The 19,042-nt window shown below is 39.4% G+C and overlaps 1 protein-coding gene across 4 annotated transcripts; it reads right to left on the reverse strand.

Annotated features, from left to right (window-relative positions):
* Positions 1-9,077: 9,077 nt before the first annotated feature.
* On the reverse strand, positions 9,078-18,729 carry GARIN2 (golgi associated RAB2 interactor family member 2). 4 transcript variants are annotated; one of them, XM_061463311.1, is made up of 7 exons: positions 18,647-18,729; positions 17,408-17,551; positions 15,665-15,867; positions 14,816-15,080; positions 12,583-12,824; positions 12,004-12,050; positions 9,078-9,353 (listed from the first exon to the last, which is right to left on the reverse strand). In XM_061463311.1, the coding sequence occupies exons 2-7, from the start codon at positions 17,540-17,542 to the stop codon at positions 9,277-9,279; spliced, it is 969 nt and encodes a 322-aa protein (XP_061319295.1). In that variant the 5' UTR covers positions 17,543-17,551; positions 18,647-18,729; the 3' UTR covers positions 9,078-9,276. The 4 variants fall into 4 exon arrangements, with proteins under 4 accessions (XP_061319295.1, XP_061319294.1, XP_061319296.1 ...); XM_061463310.1 differs by lacking the exon at positions 18,647-18,729 and adding an exon at positions 18,344-18,579; XM_061463312.1 differs by lacking the exons at positions 9,078-9,353; positions 18,647-18,729 and adding exons at positions 9,402-10,082; positions 18,344-18,579.
* Between the last annotated feature and the right edge of the window lie 313 nt (positions 18,730-19,042).

The raw sequence follows: 19,042 nt of genomic DNA on the forward strand, positions 1-19,042 counted from the left end.
CGCCGACTGGAAGTTAAGGTCGCCCACACCTCGTAGCACCGCTCCCCCAAAACACCACCAAGTCAGCCGGCCTCAACCCCCGCGCAGCTGCGCAGCCGCCGCCCAGCCTAGACCTGCCCTGCCCGGCCCGGCCCGGCCCGGCCCAGCCCTGCCCCCCGTGCCCGTTCCAGCGCCGGCCCCCAGGCCCGTCCCAGCCCAGTCGCGCAGGCGCGGAGCCGCCCCACAGCCTCCGCCGGGGCCGCACCGGCCGCTGACTGGGCAGGGACGAGACTGGGCCTGGTAATTTTGCGCCCCCTGCCGGCCTTGGTCGGTGCAGCCTGAACGGTCGCAGCCGTGCTCACGGCTGGCGGGCTGGATTTTACCTCGGAGCCCGCTGAGAGGCTGGGGAGGGTATAGAAGACATGGCACTGCTCCAGTGTCTCCATCTTCCCGCAGCGATATTCCGTCTTTCTACCACAGTGCTCTCTGCAACCGGGAGAGGCAGCATCACGGGAGCCCCTGTGCCCTGGATTGAGGTGGTTTGTCTGCGGGCTGCCCCTTTCTCCTCTCCTGCCTCCTCTCCTCCCTCCATCTGCTTCCTCTTGCCCACTGTGCTGCTGCCTGCTGCAGCTGGCGTGTGTCCTGCTTGCACCATGCCTCTGCAGTCACTTTCTCCTCCACCCTCCTTGTCAGTCCCTACATTCTCCTTGTAGTTCTGCTGAAGCCACAACCCAAGACTGAGTGCCTCCTCCGGGCTTCGGCTAGTTATGGGGAGAAAAATGTTTATAGTCTTATCTGAGAGTCCAGCCCACTTTTGGGAGACAGGAGGGAGGCTGAGGCAAGAAGGCACCCAGAGCACAATGTGTGGAGCAATAAGGGAAACAGGACATTACAAGTAGTTTTACCGGTTTTTTTCCTATCCATGGCTGTTTCACAGGACCAAGGAAACTTCAGTGCTGCAGTTTAGTTTGTCTTTGAGCTGAAAACGGCATCCCTGGTTTTTCAGGCTAGCCTGCCTAGATCATTGCCTGAGGCACCAGAAGAAATGTTCCATATAACAAGGCTAGAAAAAGGCTTTCTGAGATCACTAAAAAGTCCTAAAGATATTCCTGCATTAGTCCACCTCTCCTTACTTCAGTTTAACTTTTTATATATATCTGTCATTTAACTTTGTATCATTCTCCATAGTGAACTCCAGATAGACTTTGAACTTCCTCTAATTTTACCCTATACCATGGTTTTTTGGATCCTTTCTAAAGATAGACACAGTCCAAATAACAAACACAAGATTCCAGGGTTTTCTTTCCTTGCTATGTGGAAAGGCCAGCTGACCTGATACATCCTGCCCAGCTACCTGCAGAGGAAACTGAAAGTGTTGCACTTCTTCACACTGTGACTCAGATTCCTTGGGATGTCTTCTTGTTTGCTGTGTTCAGGGCAGCAATGCATTGTATCTGTGTTTAACCAGTTGTTTCTGTTCTGACCAATAACAAGGGTCTTTGTATCAAGTGAGCAAAACTGCAGCGCTGCAGAGAATACAAATGTTGTTAGACTGCAGAACTGTGTATTTGAAAAATAAGGAGGGAAAACATGACATTTGTAATTCATGTCTGAGCAGCACCATGCATGATTCTTTTCACCTTAGTAAGAAAATGGTGAAAATTCACATGAACCCTTTTTTACAAACAACTTAGGCAAAGAACCTGAGAACCAGAAATGGGCTTTTTCAAAATATGATACTTACCTTGAAGATATAATGGCTGCAAAAACTAGCTACTTGGTAGTTCATCAGTTGGCTTTTGACTGTTGTCATCCTTATCCAAACTGATTGCCAGTTTACTGTTTTTTCTGCATGCAAGGTTGGGATGATCTAACAAAAACTCTGATTACAGTTTCCCTTGGCTGATGGCATTTCTTCTTCCTCTCACAGAAAATCTCATTGCCTCCAGTGTGCATGTTGACCAGTAGCCAGTTTTTAAACCAGGGTAAGGGTATTTAATTGTTGTGCAACTTGTTGTAGAGCGGAGAAGGATTCACATCAGTTTCTGTTTCTCTCCTTTATTCTTTTCTATCTGTAGCTGGTTTTAATCTTTTGCCGGAAAGGGTTTAGCAAAGCAGGTTTTAAGACTGAGCTTGGGATATCCTTGCATATATCTGCTTAAAGATCTGTTTGTTTCTTTGGTAACCAATCTCCTCCCTTGGGCTTTCACAAACCCTAATATTAGCCGTGCCCAGCTGGCAAATCCATTCATAAGATATTTGAATGAGGTGTGCTTGGCTAATTGTATCCACAGATTAAAATACTCTGTTAGGCAAAGAAACTGTCATACCTGAAAATATTTCACAATAGCACACAGGATCAGCAGTGTTACTTGTGAAGACTCAGACAACCTTTCTTTTTTAAATCGTGATACCAATTTAAATGGACAGATCTGATGGTTCATTTTGCCTTGTGGGTGCTATTTGGTGATATGCTGAGGATACAGAAATGGCTGTGAGAAAATAATTTTGGCTTGAATATAACAAAATATGAGAATAATAAAAAAAAGATACAGAGAAGAAAGGCAAATGGGAGATGAAGGAGGACAACAGAAAGATGATTGGGAAAACCAAAACTTTTTAGTCTTACTTTGTTTCGTCTTAGCTAATTAATATTTTTTATGTAGTATCCACTAAAAGCTCTTGAAGGAATGAGAAAACTGTTTACCAAAGCACTACAAACCTTACTGTTCCGTCTCTTGTTCAAAGTTTTCAATTGGCATTTTAAGCAAAAAGGAGCTGGAAAGAAATATCCAAGTGATACCTTTTGTGATCTTAGATCCTAGAACATTTTAAACATGATTTTTCTATGATTTTACTATCAGGGATTATGATATTATGGGAATATTGAAGCATGCTTGCAGCTACAGAACCAATGTATTTAGGCAACTTAATTTATTATTGAAGAACCTTCTTTTTTTAGATTGATGCATTCATTCCACAGACAAATACTTTTTAACAAAGAAAATGTTCATCTTTGATAAATTGAATTTGAATTGCTGTCAGTGTTTGCCAGAGAGGTGCAGATATAACTTTTGATTGGTCTAAATCTGTCTGATTGTAATCAATTGAAAAGAAAACAAAAATCTGTCTCAAACTGAGGCATCAGCCTAACATAGAACAAAATGTTTTCTTTGAAACCATTGCCCTCTGGAGGAGGAATGAAAAATCACAGAAGGGTAAAAATTCCCTTTTATGTCACTGTTTAACTGAATTTATGCTTTACAGCCCGTGAGTGGCTCTGTAGGCTGACACGAAAATGAATGCTCTGTCAGAAGAGCCGCAGTGCATATGTCAGTGAAGGCTGGGGAACTAATCCCCATCTGTCTGTCACATCACTCTCCTCCCCTTTATCTCTAAACTCTTTATCTCTAAACTCACTGAACAACCATTCTACAGCAGATGTACTTTCTCTTCCAACTTCATCTTGGATCCCTTCCAAGCTGGTGTCATCCCTCTATTTGCCAGAACATTTATTTTTATGCAATCCCTAAAGAATTCTTGCCTGCTTGATGTCAGACTCCGTTATTTCATCCTCTTTCTTGACCTGTCTGCTGGGTTTGGATTTTGGGGGTGTTTCCTTGTTTTGTTTGGTTTGAGTTGGGTTTTGCTTTTTTGTTTTTTTGTTTGTTGGTTTGTTTTTTCGGGGGTTTTGTGTGTGTGTGTGTGTGTGTGTGTGTGGTTTATGTTACTTTATTTTAAATTATCTTGATTACCCTTTCCTTCTTGATCTTTCATTCTTGCCAGGTTTTTAGAAATCATGTTCTCTTTATCTCTGCTTTCATGTCTGGCATCTATTTAAATAGACTCTTTTCCTCCTGTCTCTGAGAACTTCACAGGGATTTTTCCCTTGGCCTTTAGGTATTGATAGCTTACATCTTGGATAATCACATTTAAAAGTCACCTTTAACTAAATATGAAGGAAAGGAAGTTCCTTCCTGCTCACACTTTACCTGTATATTCTCCCTGTGTTGCAGAGGAAGTGACAGTATCTCTCACAATGGTCTTTCCAGTTTGATTTATAGCAATCTGATGTTTCCTGATTACAAACCTGGTGATTGTTTTAACCCTAAGTAAGACACGTGCACCAGCAGTATGAAAGACTATAATAGCAGCACTAGTCCACCTGTAGGCCTACTGTGTTTAGTACCTAGTGTTCCAAAGAAGAGTGCAATACACAGCAGTCCAGAAGCTAAATTGTCTATTAAGCAAGGGAAAAACCAAACATCTCTTGGCCTCCACAACCCAGTAACAGAAACCCTGAATTTTGAAGTTAATACAGCAGTCCAATTTAATTTCAGTCTTCCTTTAACTTAGACAAGAAATACCAAGGATTCAAATACGGTCATGTTTTTCTCTTTGAAAGCACTAGAACTATTTCTTACTTCCTATCCAATAACAACATTTTGCACTCATGTTCCTCTAAGTGACTGAAACATCTTCCTCACTGTCTTCTAGTACCCTTTGCCACTCCTTAATCCTTCAGATCCAAAATTGCACAACTTCAAGTAAGGTCACAGTATTTACAAATAGGGTCATAAATCCAGCAGTTCAGCTGTAGAAAAAGATTAATCTCCAAATGAGAGGTCTCAAGCCTGGGAGTACTATTCATCTCTCAGTGAGAGGTCTTAAACCCAGAAGTAGGAATCATTCCCAGAAGATGAGTGACCTAAATTAAACCTGGAAGTGAGGTTGTTAATGTAACAGGTTGGGACACTATTTCTAATCCAGAAAAATAATGGACAATAAAAATTTTCTTTCTTGCCACTGTTTTCCTTTCCCTTTTTAAGTTATACTCAAATTATGATTACCTTATCTGTCTCTATGTGTTTGCTGCTTCTTGTTCTTCCTTCAGTAGTTTCTCCTTGGTTTTGTATGTTACTCTCTTTATGTTCGTATACCTGTGTACCTTTTTGATATTGTTGCTGTCATCTGTGTGCCTTCCTTTGCACAACTCTCCATCTTTTGTTTGATCTTGAATACATCTGGAAAGATCTGAAGGACATATTTAAGTCTTTCTGGAAAAGAAATCCTGCTTTGCTATTTATAAAAATTATTAATTTGTACCAAGATGCACTCTGTTCTTCCCTGATTTGCCATTTGCAAGCTGGATGTATCCTAAAGCCCAAAGTCAAGACAAGTTTATGTTTGGATTTTACTGATAACATCCTTTGCTGTCAAGTTGCATATGCTTTTTTTTACTGGGTTTACCTGATGGTTTGATTACTTTGTCTTAATCTGTAAATACAGGGCAAAAGCCACTTTTTATTGCTACTCTTTTTACTCTTTTCTATTCTCAGCTTCTTATTCTCATACACATACATAAATAAAAAGAAATAAACACCTGTAAGTCACAGATCTGTGAGAAAGTAGGGGAAGAACCAACAAAAAAGACAACAGAAGTTTCAGCAGTTGATACCATCTAAGGAAAATACTTAGGAGGTAAATCCTATGACGTTTGTGGATTTAGATTCTCCCCAGGTGCGATTGTTTTTCCGAAAAGGCAGCTTAGTAGTGGTAATTATGACAAAACCCTCCTATCTCATAATGCTGCAGTGTAAACCTTAAGCTTTGTATATTTGTCAATCAAATGCATGACACTACAGTATACTGCACATATTTTATAAACGTGAAATGTAATAAATCTTTCTCTTGAAAGCAAACTAGATGTACAATAAGATAGCTGTAAGATATAGTAAAATATAAACATCCAAATTCTCTTTCTTGTTCCTTTTTTCTAAATCTTCACTGAAATAATCTTGCTTGTTATGCTTTATTTAGCAGTCTTGTTTGGTGCAGGTTTTCAATTTGTGCATCCCTGTTGCACTTTAATTACTGATACAGGTAGTTTTGTGGCCATACTGTACGGTACCTTTAACAACATGGATGTCTGAATGTGACATGAGGCAGAATCACTTTCAGAATCATTCTTCTTAAAGCTGTTGTTTGAATGTTCCCCTAGTATTTGAGTTTGCTTTCAGCAGATCATAAACAACATCTGGGGCAGTTAACTGCCAGCCAGCATGTCTGTTGTTCCCCAGCATTTAAAGTAATGTTTAAAATCTGCTTTATTCGAATCCATAACTGCATAAATTTTATTGGAAATATTCTGAAACGAAGAGATATTTTTTCTTTTCTTTGAGAAACATGCTCAGAAAATCCTTCATATGTTATTTCATCATATGCATAAATCTGGAGTGTCACGGCACTAAAACTATCGGATATGGCACCAGTCCCTTTGCAGAAGTCCATGCTGATCCCAGCATAATGTCTTCCCTACAGACATAAGATGCCAATAGATTTCCATTAGCACATTTTGAGTAATGAAGGCATAGCTGCTTGATTTGTGAAAATGAATTATGAAAGCACCAAAATACACTTGTCCTATGTTGACATAAGCAAAACTGGTATACTTACCCTTCCTAGGAAAATGATAGCAGCTACACAATTATTTTTAAGGAAGAAATTATTTTGATACTAACAGAATAATAATTTCCACATAGCTATGTAGAGCTATATGGGTGGTCTTCATTTATCCTTAGACAAACTGCAATGACATTTCTATACCATTCTCATGAATCCTCACCTTAACAGAAAGTTTCAAAACCTGTTTTGGAATATATATAGCATGAACATCGCTCTATTTTGCAATATTTCCTAAAAAGTGTAGTCAAACACATTATGCTTTGACACTCTACTGCTTGCAGGATCTTCAATGACTGTCATTCTCCCAGCAGTAGTTTTTCTTTCAGAGGAGCTGATAGACTCTACTGACTCACTGAGCCAACACTGCATACCAGTCTACTGAATCAGCTCAGTATAAGACTATAAGTATGTAACCCAGCAAGCGTCCATGCTGAGTTATTTTGATTTGCTCTAGGCACAGCAATTAAGAGGCACTTTTTGCTGCATTTGCAATGCAGGCAATTCAGCCCTCTTCCCAGTGTTGTAATCTGGGAAACGCAATACTCTGAAGTCACTCATTCTTTGCAGTGGTGCCTGAGAGTATTTTAGACTGGATTCCAGTGAACTGAGGCTAATATTTCCGTTTGCATGGTGCAGCTGTCCTTTGTCCCACACACACTGTCTCTGCAAGGGCTGTCAGTGTGGCTGCAGGTTAGGGTACTATGTGTGTAAGAGTGGCTTTTTGGCAGCACAATGTATGCTCAGACTGACCCAGATTTCTGCAGGCAAAGGACTATATCTACCTTTCCAGTAAGTGAAGAGAAACACAAAGTTCAAGAGTTGTAATTATTCTAGTGTCACATTGCCACACTAATGACTTCAGAACAACTGTCCTGAGCTTAGCGGGAACCTTTGTTCCATTTACCACAGCATAAAGTCTTTATGGTTATTTTGTTCTTTCCTCACCTGCCTCATCAGCTCGTCTTCTGTTATGACAAATGCATGTAACTGGGGTAAATACATTTACTTAACAACAGTTCAGCTCTAAGAATTGAAAAGAATGTGTCTCATTAATGTTGTTTCTCATCTCAAAATCACTTCTCAAAACATGCTTGACTATCCAATCCCTTTGTTTTGATGGATTTTAACTTTTTCCTTAGGACTGGGTTATGTCTGACACCTTATCCATTGGCAGGTTGTTTGGATACAAACTAAATTTCTGTTTATTAGTGTGTAGTGTAGGTAGTGTGCAATTCTTCTCCAGACATGGTATTTAGCTTATAAGGGAGGTATTCCTAATTATATATTTAATTTGTTGCATTCCACTCTATGTTACTTAGTATGGGCAGTATATCTTGATATGAAATCAGTCATAGTTATTACCTCTGTGCTAGCAAAACAACAATTTCCAATTAATTCAAACAGCTTTTGAATGCAGTGTACTCTACTTAGGATTATTCAAAATCTGTACCATTGATTTCCCAGTGTTATAATTTTAATTTCGTCTTCACTTCTGGTGTGCAAGTTTAGTGTGAAGTCACTGATGGTAAGCATCTTCAGCCAGTCTAGGTGTAGATGATAGTGAAGAAACTATTACCGATCCTTATTTGCAGTATTACGTGTTTGTTCTTGTAGTGGACAACCGCACTTCATAAATGGTATATCATTCAAGTACTTACTGTCCCTTCAACAGAAAATATGCTATACAACCATTTTCTCAGGGAACACCTGAAAGTTTCTTACTTGTCAGTAACTGCTACTTTGCTCTTTTGTTAAACAGCATCTAGAAACTTGTTTTTCACCATGGAAAATAATGTTGCAATTTCCAGTTATATTGAATGATATTTCACTCTTGTTCATGTTTTGAGCGATATCTAGAATTTGAATTTGCCAGCCCTTCCTAGACTGGAATCTGATTACACATGGGCTGTTCTCAAAGAGTATTGAGTTTTTTTTATATTCTCAAGGAACAATAGATTGGAAGTTGTGTATTATGTAATCTCTCTGTGCTCATTTGAAGGAAAGCACACAGAAAGCATTCATCTTCCATACTTAGCTATGCTTGTGCAGAATTTATGCTTCAAAACTTCAGAAAATACTGCACATGCTGTAAACTACCCAGGAATGCCCCAGCAACAGGTAGCAAGAGCAGCAGCAGTAGATATTTTGCTTGCTTAGTGCAGAATGCTTTGTCGTGCAGCAAGTACATTCTCAGTATTCCAATAGGATAGCAATGTTTATAGTGCCTGGATAATAGTAACAACAGTAACAACAATACCAAATTCTTATACAATGGTTCTCAATAGTACATATTGCATGATGATTTTCAAAAGAGGTCTGGCTATTCTCATTCTACAAATGAAGAAGCTGAGGAACAAAATGTAAAAGTGATTTGCCGATACCGATTTAGAAATTCACTTGCAGAAATAAAACCAATGTTAATATGATTTTGTGCCCACTACCTAGTATTACTCTGCCACTTATCCCCCTGAAATGTTCTGAAAGTTGCTTGCATGAGAAACTCTCCTGCTCTATATAAAAACATATGCCAGAGTCAGGGATTATAAAGTTAATTCAGGTATCTATTTCTTTGCCTTCTGCTGCAAACTACAAATCTCCCTGAAAAAATAGTATCAGAAAAATGTAGATTGCACTGCCAGGGATCAAAATTTATTTGTTATTGCTAGTTGTGAGCTAATACAGGGAAATGCAGAGTTCGTATTTCAGTAATAATTAATTGTAATAGTAAGAGGTGATGAATGGAATTGAAGTCTGCAAGGGAATTTTTTTCTTCTGTGTGTACATCTTTTCCTTGTTCCAACTGATGTCCAGGATGCTTTGCTTTATTTCCTTTCATTTCTTCTTTGTGAAAAATGGCCGAGGTATTACTTGAAGCAGCCTACTTGACTTATTGTCACTCTTTAAATTTTCTGAAAAGAAATACGATGAGCATGAGGAAGACAGCACACAAAAGTAGAGAATGAAAAAGAAGCACGAGGAATCAAAAGAGAAAGGATGGAGAAGATAAGCATCCATCAAGAACCACAAAGAAAGGAGGGAATTGATTTGCCTTTGTAGGGAGTTTATTAGAATTTGTGCTCTGTATTCCAAACTGGCCTTTTCCAGTCTCTCCCATGCTATTCTTCCTCAGTCACTCCTACAAGGCGTCTCATTTACTCACCCTCACAGCAGAAATCATCTTTAGTCCTTGCAGAACACTTGAGAGGTGTAAAAAGAACCCTGTGCCTAGCTGGTGTCTGTTGACATGATATTGTCACACTTCTCAGCTGCCTGGTGGTTATGTGAAGGTAATTTCTAATCTGGAAACAGACCAGTAGCTGAGAAGAAGACAAGAGAGACTGATGGTCTAAGGAAGCCCATGAACAGCAAACGTTACATTTGCTTCAATATGGCAAATTTGGGAATTGATAGTAGGATGCGGACTGGGAGAAGCATGATCAGAAAAGGAAGAAAAAGAGCAAAAGAGCAGACACAGTTACACAGGAAGAGGAATAAATCTTTGGAGGAAGGTACCACTTAAAAAAAAGAAGAGGCACAGAGTAGAGTTGAAAGAACATAGAACGTGAGAAAAAGAATAATCCAGAGCTAGAAAAGATGAACAGGAAAGCTGATGAGAGGGAAAGCTGAAAAGTAAATGACTGGGAAAAAGGAACAGTTAGAGAGAGAAGCAAAGATGATAACAGAAAGAAAACAATGGGAAGTACAGTCAGATATTTTTTCTTCCCTAAGAAAATACACTGCAAATATATGAATACAAAGTTAATATAAAAAAATTGTTTATATAGAGTACAAAATGGGCACTAAACTCTAGGGTGGAAGTGATGGCAATAAATAGGCAGGTCCCATTCCCTCAATGCAACAAATCTGAATGCTGGATTTGGCAAGACAGGCGCTTTTGTCCCCCTGAATGATATTATGATTGTATGTGCATAATAGGAAAATATATCAAGCATTTCTGTTCTGATTGCTTCACTATTTCTCCATTATTACAGTTTTCACAATACAATCACAAGAAACACGATACTCTAGCACTAAGCCCAAGTAAAATATAATTTAGGTGTTTGGCACTGTATGTATGTCACAGACAATTTAAAAATGCAGGAAGTGAATTTGAAATGAAGAGTATAATAATCTAGGACTTTGCACAAATTTGTTATTACCAACTAAATAACGTCATTATTTGTCTCCCTTTCATGTGGAGTGCTGAAATAAATTATTTGAGCATGTACTAATTTATACTACCTCATAACCTACTGTTCTCTTTCAGCACCTCCAATTCAAAATAAATGGCTATTAACAGAAAAAGAGTGAAAAAAGAACATAACAATGAGATATTAAAAATTATTAATATACGAAAGGGTATATAGAGAGAAATGCAACAAGATTTTCAGTCAGATGAATGTGTTTTAGTGGAGACTTGTGGACACAAAGAGAAGATATCATAAACCAAAATACTTATTCTTCTAGATCATAGAGATCACTTTAAGATCACCAACTGGCAATTAGGACAGTGAACTGCATGCAGCCCACCAGCCAGCTACAAAGAGAAGCACACGGGAGAATCATGTTCACAAAAAATGTTGATTGAACAAAAGCTTGTTCCAACTTGTGTAACTTAGTAAAATGGAAAAGTATGCAAAGGAAGACCATAACAGCTTTTGTTTAAGGGACTGATTAATTCACAGGTATAATGATTATGTGTATAAATGTAAAGTAAGTGGCATTAATAAGCTAAGGGGCTCCATTTTTTTGTCATTCCTTGGCAGGCATAGATAGATATGGAAACATAAAAAAGGGGAACTGTGAATGTTAAGAAAGACTGTCTTTAGGTGCTTACTTGTTCTAGTTAGATATTCTGTAGAGATTTTGCAGAAATGCAGGATGTCAGAAAGGATGCTGATGCTAATGCTAATCACAGCATGACATTGTAGAGAGTGCTATGAAACATGCCCTCATTCTGCTTGAGGCATGAGTCCAGACCTCATCCTAGAGGACACTGCAGACACACTATCTGGAGGTAACTTCATGCTCAGACATGGGGTTTGGGGAAGCCTTACAGCACAGCAGCAGAGGAGATATGGGCCAACATTATAACTTTGAATTATCCTAGGCCTGCAGCTTTCTTACCCTTTCCACCATCCTGTGTTTTATCTGATTTTGCAGTGAAGTTGTAATGTCTGCCATCAGGCAAAGACCTTTCTAGAAGAAACCTGATGCTGAACCCGGGAAGGTGCGATGTGATCACAGCAGGAAAAGAGCAAAGCGTACCTTCTAATAATATGAGAAGTGCTGATCTGTTGGCACATATTCCTATTTGTGGATATAGGAAGACCAGGTTAGATGAGGCCTTGGGTGATATGGTTTAGTGTGAGGTGTCCCTGCCTATGGCAGGGAGGTTGGAACTTTATGATCTTAAGGTCCTTTCCAACCCTAACTATTCTATGATTCTATGATTTGTTCTAAGGAACTCCCAGCTCATGAAGTTTTGGCTTCTCTCATCTATAACTGAATTAGGAATAGCAATGGGGAAGCAAGTTGGTATTGGAAAAACCATTATACCTGGAGTCTGTGTTTTCTTCTCCCTTTTGTTCTTTGTTGTATTTGTCCTAAAGAAAACAAAACAAAAAAAGTAGTTCAGAACCCCCCCCAAACAAAAACCCGCAATGCCATTGCCAAGAAACTCAGGAAAAACCCTTAGCCTAGTAATATCGTTATGTACCAGGATCAGTATTAAATAGGTGCTATATGATACAGTAAGCCTTGTTTTGAAGTGCAGGCACACTAATACATAGAGATACTTGAATGGTATAGACTGTGCTTATATATAACAGCACTGAAGCACTGAACATTCATGTGCATTTACTTGGTTCCTGTTTGTGTGGACCCAGTGTGTGGGAGGGTGTGCAGGGGGCTTTCAAAAGCCCCTGAACATCTGAGAAACCAAAGTCTAGATACTTGGAACCCCCATCCTGTATTCTTCAGGTTCCTAATCCATTAAAGCATTAGGAAAATCACAGTAATCCTGAAAAAGTGTTGCAATAATATATTTTCTGAAGACAAAAAAATACAACACATTTTACTTTTCAAAGTCAGCAGCAGAAATTAAGTATATTAGATTCATTTTCCAGGCATACCTACCTAGTTTTCCTCTTTTCTGAGCTTTTGCTCTTCTTTATATCCTGAGAAAGATTCATGTTCTTTGACTGCATGGTGATTTCCTGCCTTGCTGGTTCCAGATTGTTGTTGGAGATTTCTCCTTTTATTCCACTCTCTTCTGTGGGTTCCACTGTATCTGAGAGAGGAACTTGGCTGGAAGAGATTTGCTTAACAATAACTTCTTCCTCTGCTTTTAGATTCGCCACATCTTGTGGGTCATCCCTCTTAAAGGAAAAAGGACAGATTAACAGATACGAGCAACAGACATTTAAAAAAAAAAAAAAAAAAAGCTGTGCACAAGGCTGATGAGCACAGCTGGAACTTTGTGGTCATTTCCTATAGTCCCTTATATACTGAATATTCTGCTATAAAGGGGTGTCAGACAGACCATCCAAAGGAAATGTGATATATTTATCTAGAAGAGAGACTCCTGTTTCTCCTACATTATCAGGAGTCTGGTTGGTGATTATTGGCCTACAGCTTTTCCTAGAGGTGACTATGCAGTCCACCATGGCAATACCAAGTCCAGAGCTTAACCTCTGAGGTTTGTTTGTGGCTTCACCTCCAAGTTCTCTGCTTCTGATTCATGTCCTGAATAACTTTATCTCCAGATTATTCTCCTCTCTTTGCTCATATACAGAAGCTGAGAAAAGATCTTTGCTTTCTATTCTGTCCAGATTTTGAGATTAGTCCTTACAAAAAAATCTTTCTAAGCATCCTTCCTTTAAGTAGCTGAGGCAGGGATACTTGTCTCTCACATGCAGACAGTTCTCTAGCTAAACAGAAAGAGAATAGGGAGGATGCAATAGTCCAAACTAAAAAAAAAAAAAACAAAACAAAAAAACTATCAGTAGAAAAGTCAATACTGAGTGACAGGCAACACCTCAAGGTGTTGAAAAATTGATGAATGTGACTGGGAACATGAGACGTCTATTCTGCAAAGAAAAATTGAGATTCCAGGTTTGGGCCATTGTATAGTGAATCACTAGTAATACCTGCTGTACATGCAGGAACTGACATTCATATCAGGCCAGCTATGTCCAGAAGCTGGAACAAGGGTCCAGTCTGACATCAGGTAAGAGAGAAAGCAGAAAACCCAGAAGAAAGGTGTCTATGTACAGATAGTTGAAGCAGGAAAATACAAATTAAGTATAGGATTTACAAATTTCTTACTTTCTTACAGTCTATGCATTCTTGACATAACCAGTATGGCTAAGTCTGTACGGTTTCAGCAAATCTAATCTGAATATGCTAGTTTTCCCCTAGATTGTTTCCAGTCATCTGTTTACCTCATCACTGATTTTTTCTTGAAAGAATCATCTGTCACAGTTTTCTCCTCTCTCAAAATGATATTTTTCTAATTCCCTTGTAATTTTTCTGCTGCGCAAGAGTTTTCCTTGTCTCTGTACATGCAGCATTAAGCACTGGCCATGTGATTTTGTGTTTCTCTTCTCCCTGTGGACATGGCTGTGCTTGGCTGAGGGGCGAGCTGGCTTGAATGGAAACTGAAGACTCACTGATAAATGTGCTGACAAAATGTTTGCTTGAAACTTAAGGGAAATAGTGTTAGGTAATGTTGAGTAACATCATTAACCATCCAATTGCTTCCTAAGTGTGACACTAAGGTAACAGGTCCCTTCTGTACTATAGTTAAATTTCTGTATGTGATATTCTGTTTAGGACCTGAAGCATTTTTGCTGACCCTCACTGTTCTCCTTGTTTCTCTCTTAACTACAGTGAGCAGCTGCCTTCTGCCTGCCTGCTGTAGCATTTCCCTCAAGAACTTTCTGTCCTTTGAATTGATCAAATGACTTTGCCCTCTTTGCTTAACCAGTTGTCAGTCCCTGCAGGGGGCTCAGCTGTGCTGCCTCTTTCCTCCTCTGCTTTTTTTCAGTGAGTTGTAGAATTCAGTCAAAAAGAACTATTTAAGGACATATCTCCAGCTATGAGGGAAAGCTGAACACCAAACAATAAGTAGTATGCTATTTACTGATTTGCAAAAATTTAGGAGGGCTATGGTGCACCTAGCATCCTCTCTCCCATTGCCCTGACATTCTGGAGGGAGTTTACAAGCCAGCTATTTTGATAAACAGAACTGTAGCTCCTTCAAAGCACTCAAAAAATCAGACTTGCGAGATAGTTCAGAATATGAGCAGAAGCAATACTTTCTGATTGGTCAGCTTGAAAATTTGATATCTGTTTGCTGGAGACCAACCTTTTCTGATGGGTCATTTGAGCTGGGAACCTTCTTGGGACATGTGTCTAAATCCCTGGATTTTACATTTGCTTCAGTATTGCTGATGTCTTCAGGGGGTTTTAGGAGAGAGATGAGCTGCAGCCACAGGTGGAATAGGTATTGTTGATGGTCTGGTGGGGCACAGAGCTCTAGATAATAGGAGCGGCCATTTACTAATTTCAACATGAGATGATGATTAACTGTGCTGTGAACGGAAAGTTCCACAAACTTCAAGGGGAAGAGCCTGTGAAAAAAGGGGAAAACCCATCATTAAACACAAGTGGAAATTTCTCTCAAAGAAGCTATTGTGTCTGTCAGACCTACAGGTAGAGTAAGACTGAAAGTGATAATTTGGAATAGAAATGATCTGCTGAGTGGATTTAGACACTCTTCTCCCTAAATGTCCCTAGCTAATTGTGGAAGAAATGCTGGGCAGCAGTGTGAGAATGGAGGTAAAGGAAGTTAGCATCTCTACAGTGTCTTTATTCCATTACCTTATTCCATTGCAAACCTGTAGCCCTAGTCTTCCTACCATCTTTCAGCTTCTGATATATTTAGAAAGTATTAAGTATTTGTAATCATCAAGCTATCTATACACGCGGGTAGTATTGGCCTAGAATTATGACTAGAGTGGGGCCTGAATATTTGTACTTAAGGATTTCTCCTAGCTTTATAGTGTTAGTGCTGGAACAACGCCAGTGCAAGCATGATGTCTGTCAATAAACTAACCTTTAAAAGAAAGAAAATGCTGTATGGAAATGGGAAATACGTTCATATTTCTTATTCATTCTTCAAAGAAATACTTAACCCTTCTCAGCACTAACTCACCTGGTAAGTGCTAGCTCCTTCATGGGGAATGGCGGTTCTGAGAGTTTCCAGAAGTTTTTCATACTGTTCTGTGGGAGCATGGACACCTCACATGCTACCAGCACTGCCTCAGGCATTAGTGAAGTGGGATTGGCAGAACAGATGCCAATGATCACGCAGGTGGGTTGGTTATGGATGGAAATTGGTTCCCCTCTTCGGTTAACCTGAACAACAACAAGAACAAAAAAGCCCCATCAACACTGACATTTGCTGTATGATCTCTCAGAGAATATGCTAGCAATACATTTAATGGTGTTTAGGCTTGGGGGCCCTAGAGCTTATGTATTGGATTGGTGAGGATAGAGGAGAAATTGGAATAATGAAACAGGAATGCATGTGAATGAAAACAAAGGAAAAGTTGAAAAATTATAAAGGAGAACTGGAAATCACTGGCTCTTATGTAGTCCAAATAATTTGGTATCTGATTGCTGTGGTCAGAAACCTCTTGAGTACCATTATCTGTTACTGTACACATGATGGAAGAGGAACTCTGTTCTGATGACTCATAGTCTTTGTCAGCAATACTGTGGTACTAATGAGACCTGGTTATGAACTAGGGTCCTGCTAAGCGCTGTACAAACACAGGAAGGAAAGTGATCCCAGGTAATTTATGTGTAAGACTTGAAATTACAAAAAGAAAAATGAGAAAATACAAGGAGATAAGAATAAGTTGATAAATGTGATCAAATCACATCTGGTGTACCATTGTCAGGATCTGGTTTTGATGGCCAGAGAAAAAGCGTGTCCTGAAAAGAAATCTGCGGGAGGATAGTGCATTAAATCAGTGGATATCTGGTAGAATCTCCTCCCATGTGTGAGAGACAGTATGTAAAAATCAAAAGGCGTTTTTTTCTTCCTTCTATTTTAATGTAAATGAGTCAGCGATAGAGCGTTTTCTTGAGATAATTGGTTAGGGTAATGGCTTCCTTGATAGCGAATGAGGTCTGCCAAATAAGGAAGGGATAAATCATAAAGTACCTTGAAAATGGGGACTCATAACTAATTAATATTCTGTATGTGTATCAACAATGCAAGACTGACTTAATCAAGGCAACACTGAAGGATGTTGCAATTAGCACAAAGTGAAGTAATGAAACCCTATGAAATCAGAGCTGAGATATATCATGTAAATAGAATTCAGGTATTTTAGACCCACTGTGAACGCAGTATTGTAGGAGTGTAGACTGTAGCCACATTCTTGCAGGGTTCTTTGGCCAGTGCTTAAGGTAAGTGACAGGCAGGGTAGTGATATTGCATGCAAGGATACTACAAGATACAACTGAGGGAGGGATTACATGGGAAAGGCTAGCTGCCATGCAGGTTAGGTTGAACTGATGTTGATAGCTGAAAACATTAATGAGATAGATAGCATAGAACCAGGAATTTGCTAGAACACTCCTAGCTACTGCTACAGGAAGGAGTGAATTGCTGACAAGGAAGGGTGAAAACATCATTCTGTCCTCCTTCTCTAATGTGCAGCATTGCTGTTGATAGGTTTCTGGACTATTGCCTTTAAAGTATGAGCAGAATGAGTCTCTAGGAGAGGGGAAACATATCCATGCTTGTGCAGTGGACAGAAAGTAAGAATAGCAAGAACAAATGGATGAGGAATACCTGTTGGGCTGAGAGAGGGGAAAAAAGGTAATAATTGCAAGCAATTTTATCTTGAGCATGCCAAACAATTTAATTTGAATGACTTTTTACCTGGACAAACTTGCTTTCTAAGATGGGAGCAGAGATAAAAGGAACATATTCTCCTTGGCTAAGAAGTTTCTGGAGGTCACCAGTAATGGATGCCTGACTTGAACTGATGGTCTTTAAATCAAACTTGCTGTTCATTTTGCCTCTCTACAAAACAAAAATAAAATTACAAGTTAAAGGGAATAGAGATCAAAAAGCTTAATTGTCACACCCTCCCCCCCCCCAATAATTATGAAAACAAACATAATCCTTTCTGATGGGCTTTATTATAGTAGCAAAGAGCAGAACCTCACCCCCTCAAACCATAGATTTTTAAGAACATGCAATCTCAAGTGCAAAAGGGAGCTTAGTAAGGCTTTCTCACAGCTCTTGGCTCTTTCACTATTTAAGGAAAAAGGGCCAGTGACTCTGCAAACACTAGCTTACACATGCTATTCTATACTTCATTATATACTGCTTGTTTACAAGTAATTTTATATATTTTTGTCACTGTCAAGATAACTTCTGCATTTGCAAATAACAGTAGAAACCCTCAAGCTGTTCTCAGTGCTAGATAGTGATGTCCATATTTGCACCTCTTGGATCACATGTTTTTGCCAGGAGTCAAGAAGAGGGCAGGACTTAAGAGATGTTCTGAAGTAGAAGTTCTCCAGCAGCTGACCAGGCTGACTTTAATACAAAAGCTGGAGAATAAGTAACATAATATTGATTGACTCATTGAGGGGAAAAAATCATATTCAAGGCTACTCATTAATTAAATTTTGTACCTATTCATTAAACAGCTGATTTCTATTAACCTAAGTAGATACAAAAGTCTAATTATTTGTTCAGTAAGTAGCAGAATGCCAAGAATAGAAATACCCTGCTACTAGGCTTTTTTAAAAAAATAGATGGAGTAGACTTCTGCTTCCAATTCTTTTCACTTGTATTACTTTTTACCTTATTTTGCTTAGATCAATCCATTTCTTAAACAGACAAGTATGTCTAAGAAAAGAGAGGGTACTAGTCCCTTCTGCAGAGCCTGATGGAATTTTCCCAGCACTAGAAACCCATGATTGGCAGCAGCATCATGCACAGGTTTGATGATATTGTTTACCTGCTTGAGTTTCTTTAAGAAGCCATGACATGAAGAGAAGTAGTATGTGAATCTGTGCACGTGAGGCAGCAAGTGTTGTTGTTACAGGCAGGCGGGGTAGGTTGGAAGAACTTGGCCCCATCACTGCTGACATCACAATACATCACCTGGTTGAGCTCTCATCAGTCCTGGCAGCAATTTCATTTCTTGCTTGCATCAGGGCGTAAGGGTAACAGGTAACATAGATTCACCTGTAACAGAAGAACATCAAGGGCATAACAACATCGGAAGTTTTTGCACAGCTATTATCCATGCCGCACAGGCTGCCAGGGAAGAGCAGCATGGTCTGCTCCACAAGGGATGAGCTGGGAGCCAAGGTGACCTCATCAGAGGCACTGCCTTGAACAGTCAGGGCAGTCTTCCAATCCTGAAGAATTCAAAGTGAATGGGGCTGAGCACGATGGTTGTAATAGGTTCTACTAACAGACACAGACAAGACAAGACACAGAACCTGATCTGGAGTCCATCCTGAGACTCTGTTCCAGGAATCTAGTCAGTAGTAG

The sequence above is a fragment of the Pezoporus flaviventris genome, unplaced genomic scaffold (genome assembly GCF_033815535.1).
Source record: "Pezoporus flaviventris isolate CSIRO_AGI_PZ_B2104156 unplaced genomic scaffold, CSIRO_AGI_Pfla_v1 ptg000036l, whole genome shotgun sequence".
NCBI lineage: Eukaryota > Metazoa > Chordata > Aves > Psittaciformes > Psittacidae > Pezoporus > Pezoporus flaviventris.

Coding starts and splice junctions, on each gene's coding strand:
- GARIN2 (XM_061463311.1), bottom strand. CDS start 17,542: ATGAACAGCAAGTTTGATTTAAAGACCATCAGTTCAAGTCAGGCATCC. Junction 15,081..15,664: donor AAGGAGCTAGCACTTACCAG/GTGAGTTAGTGC, acceptor CTTTTTTCACAG/GCTCTTCCCCTTGAAGTTTG. Junction 9,354..12,003: donor GAAGAAAACACAGACTCCAG/GTATAATGGTTT, acceptor ATTTCTTTTCAG/AAAATTTAAAGAGTGACAAT.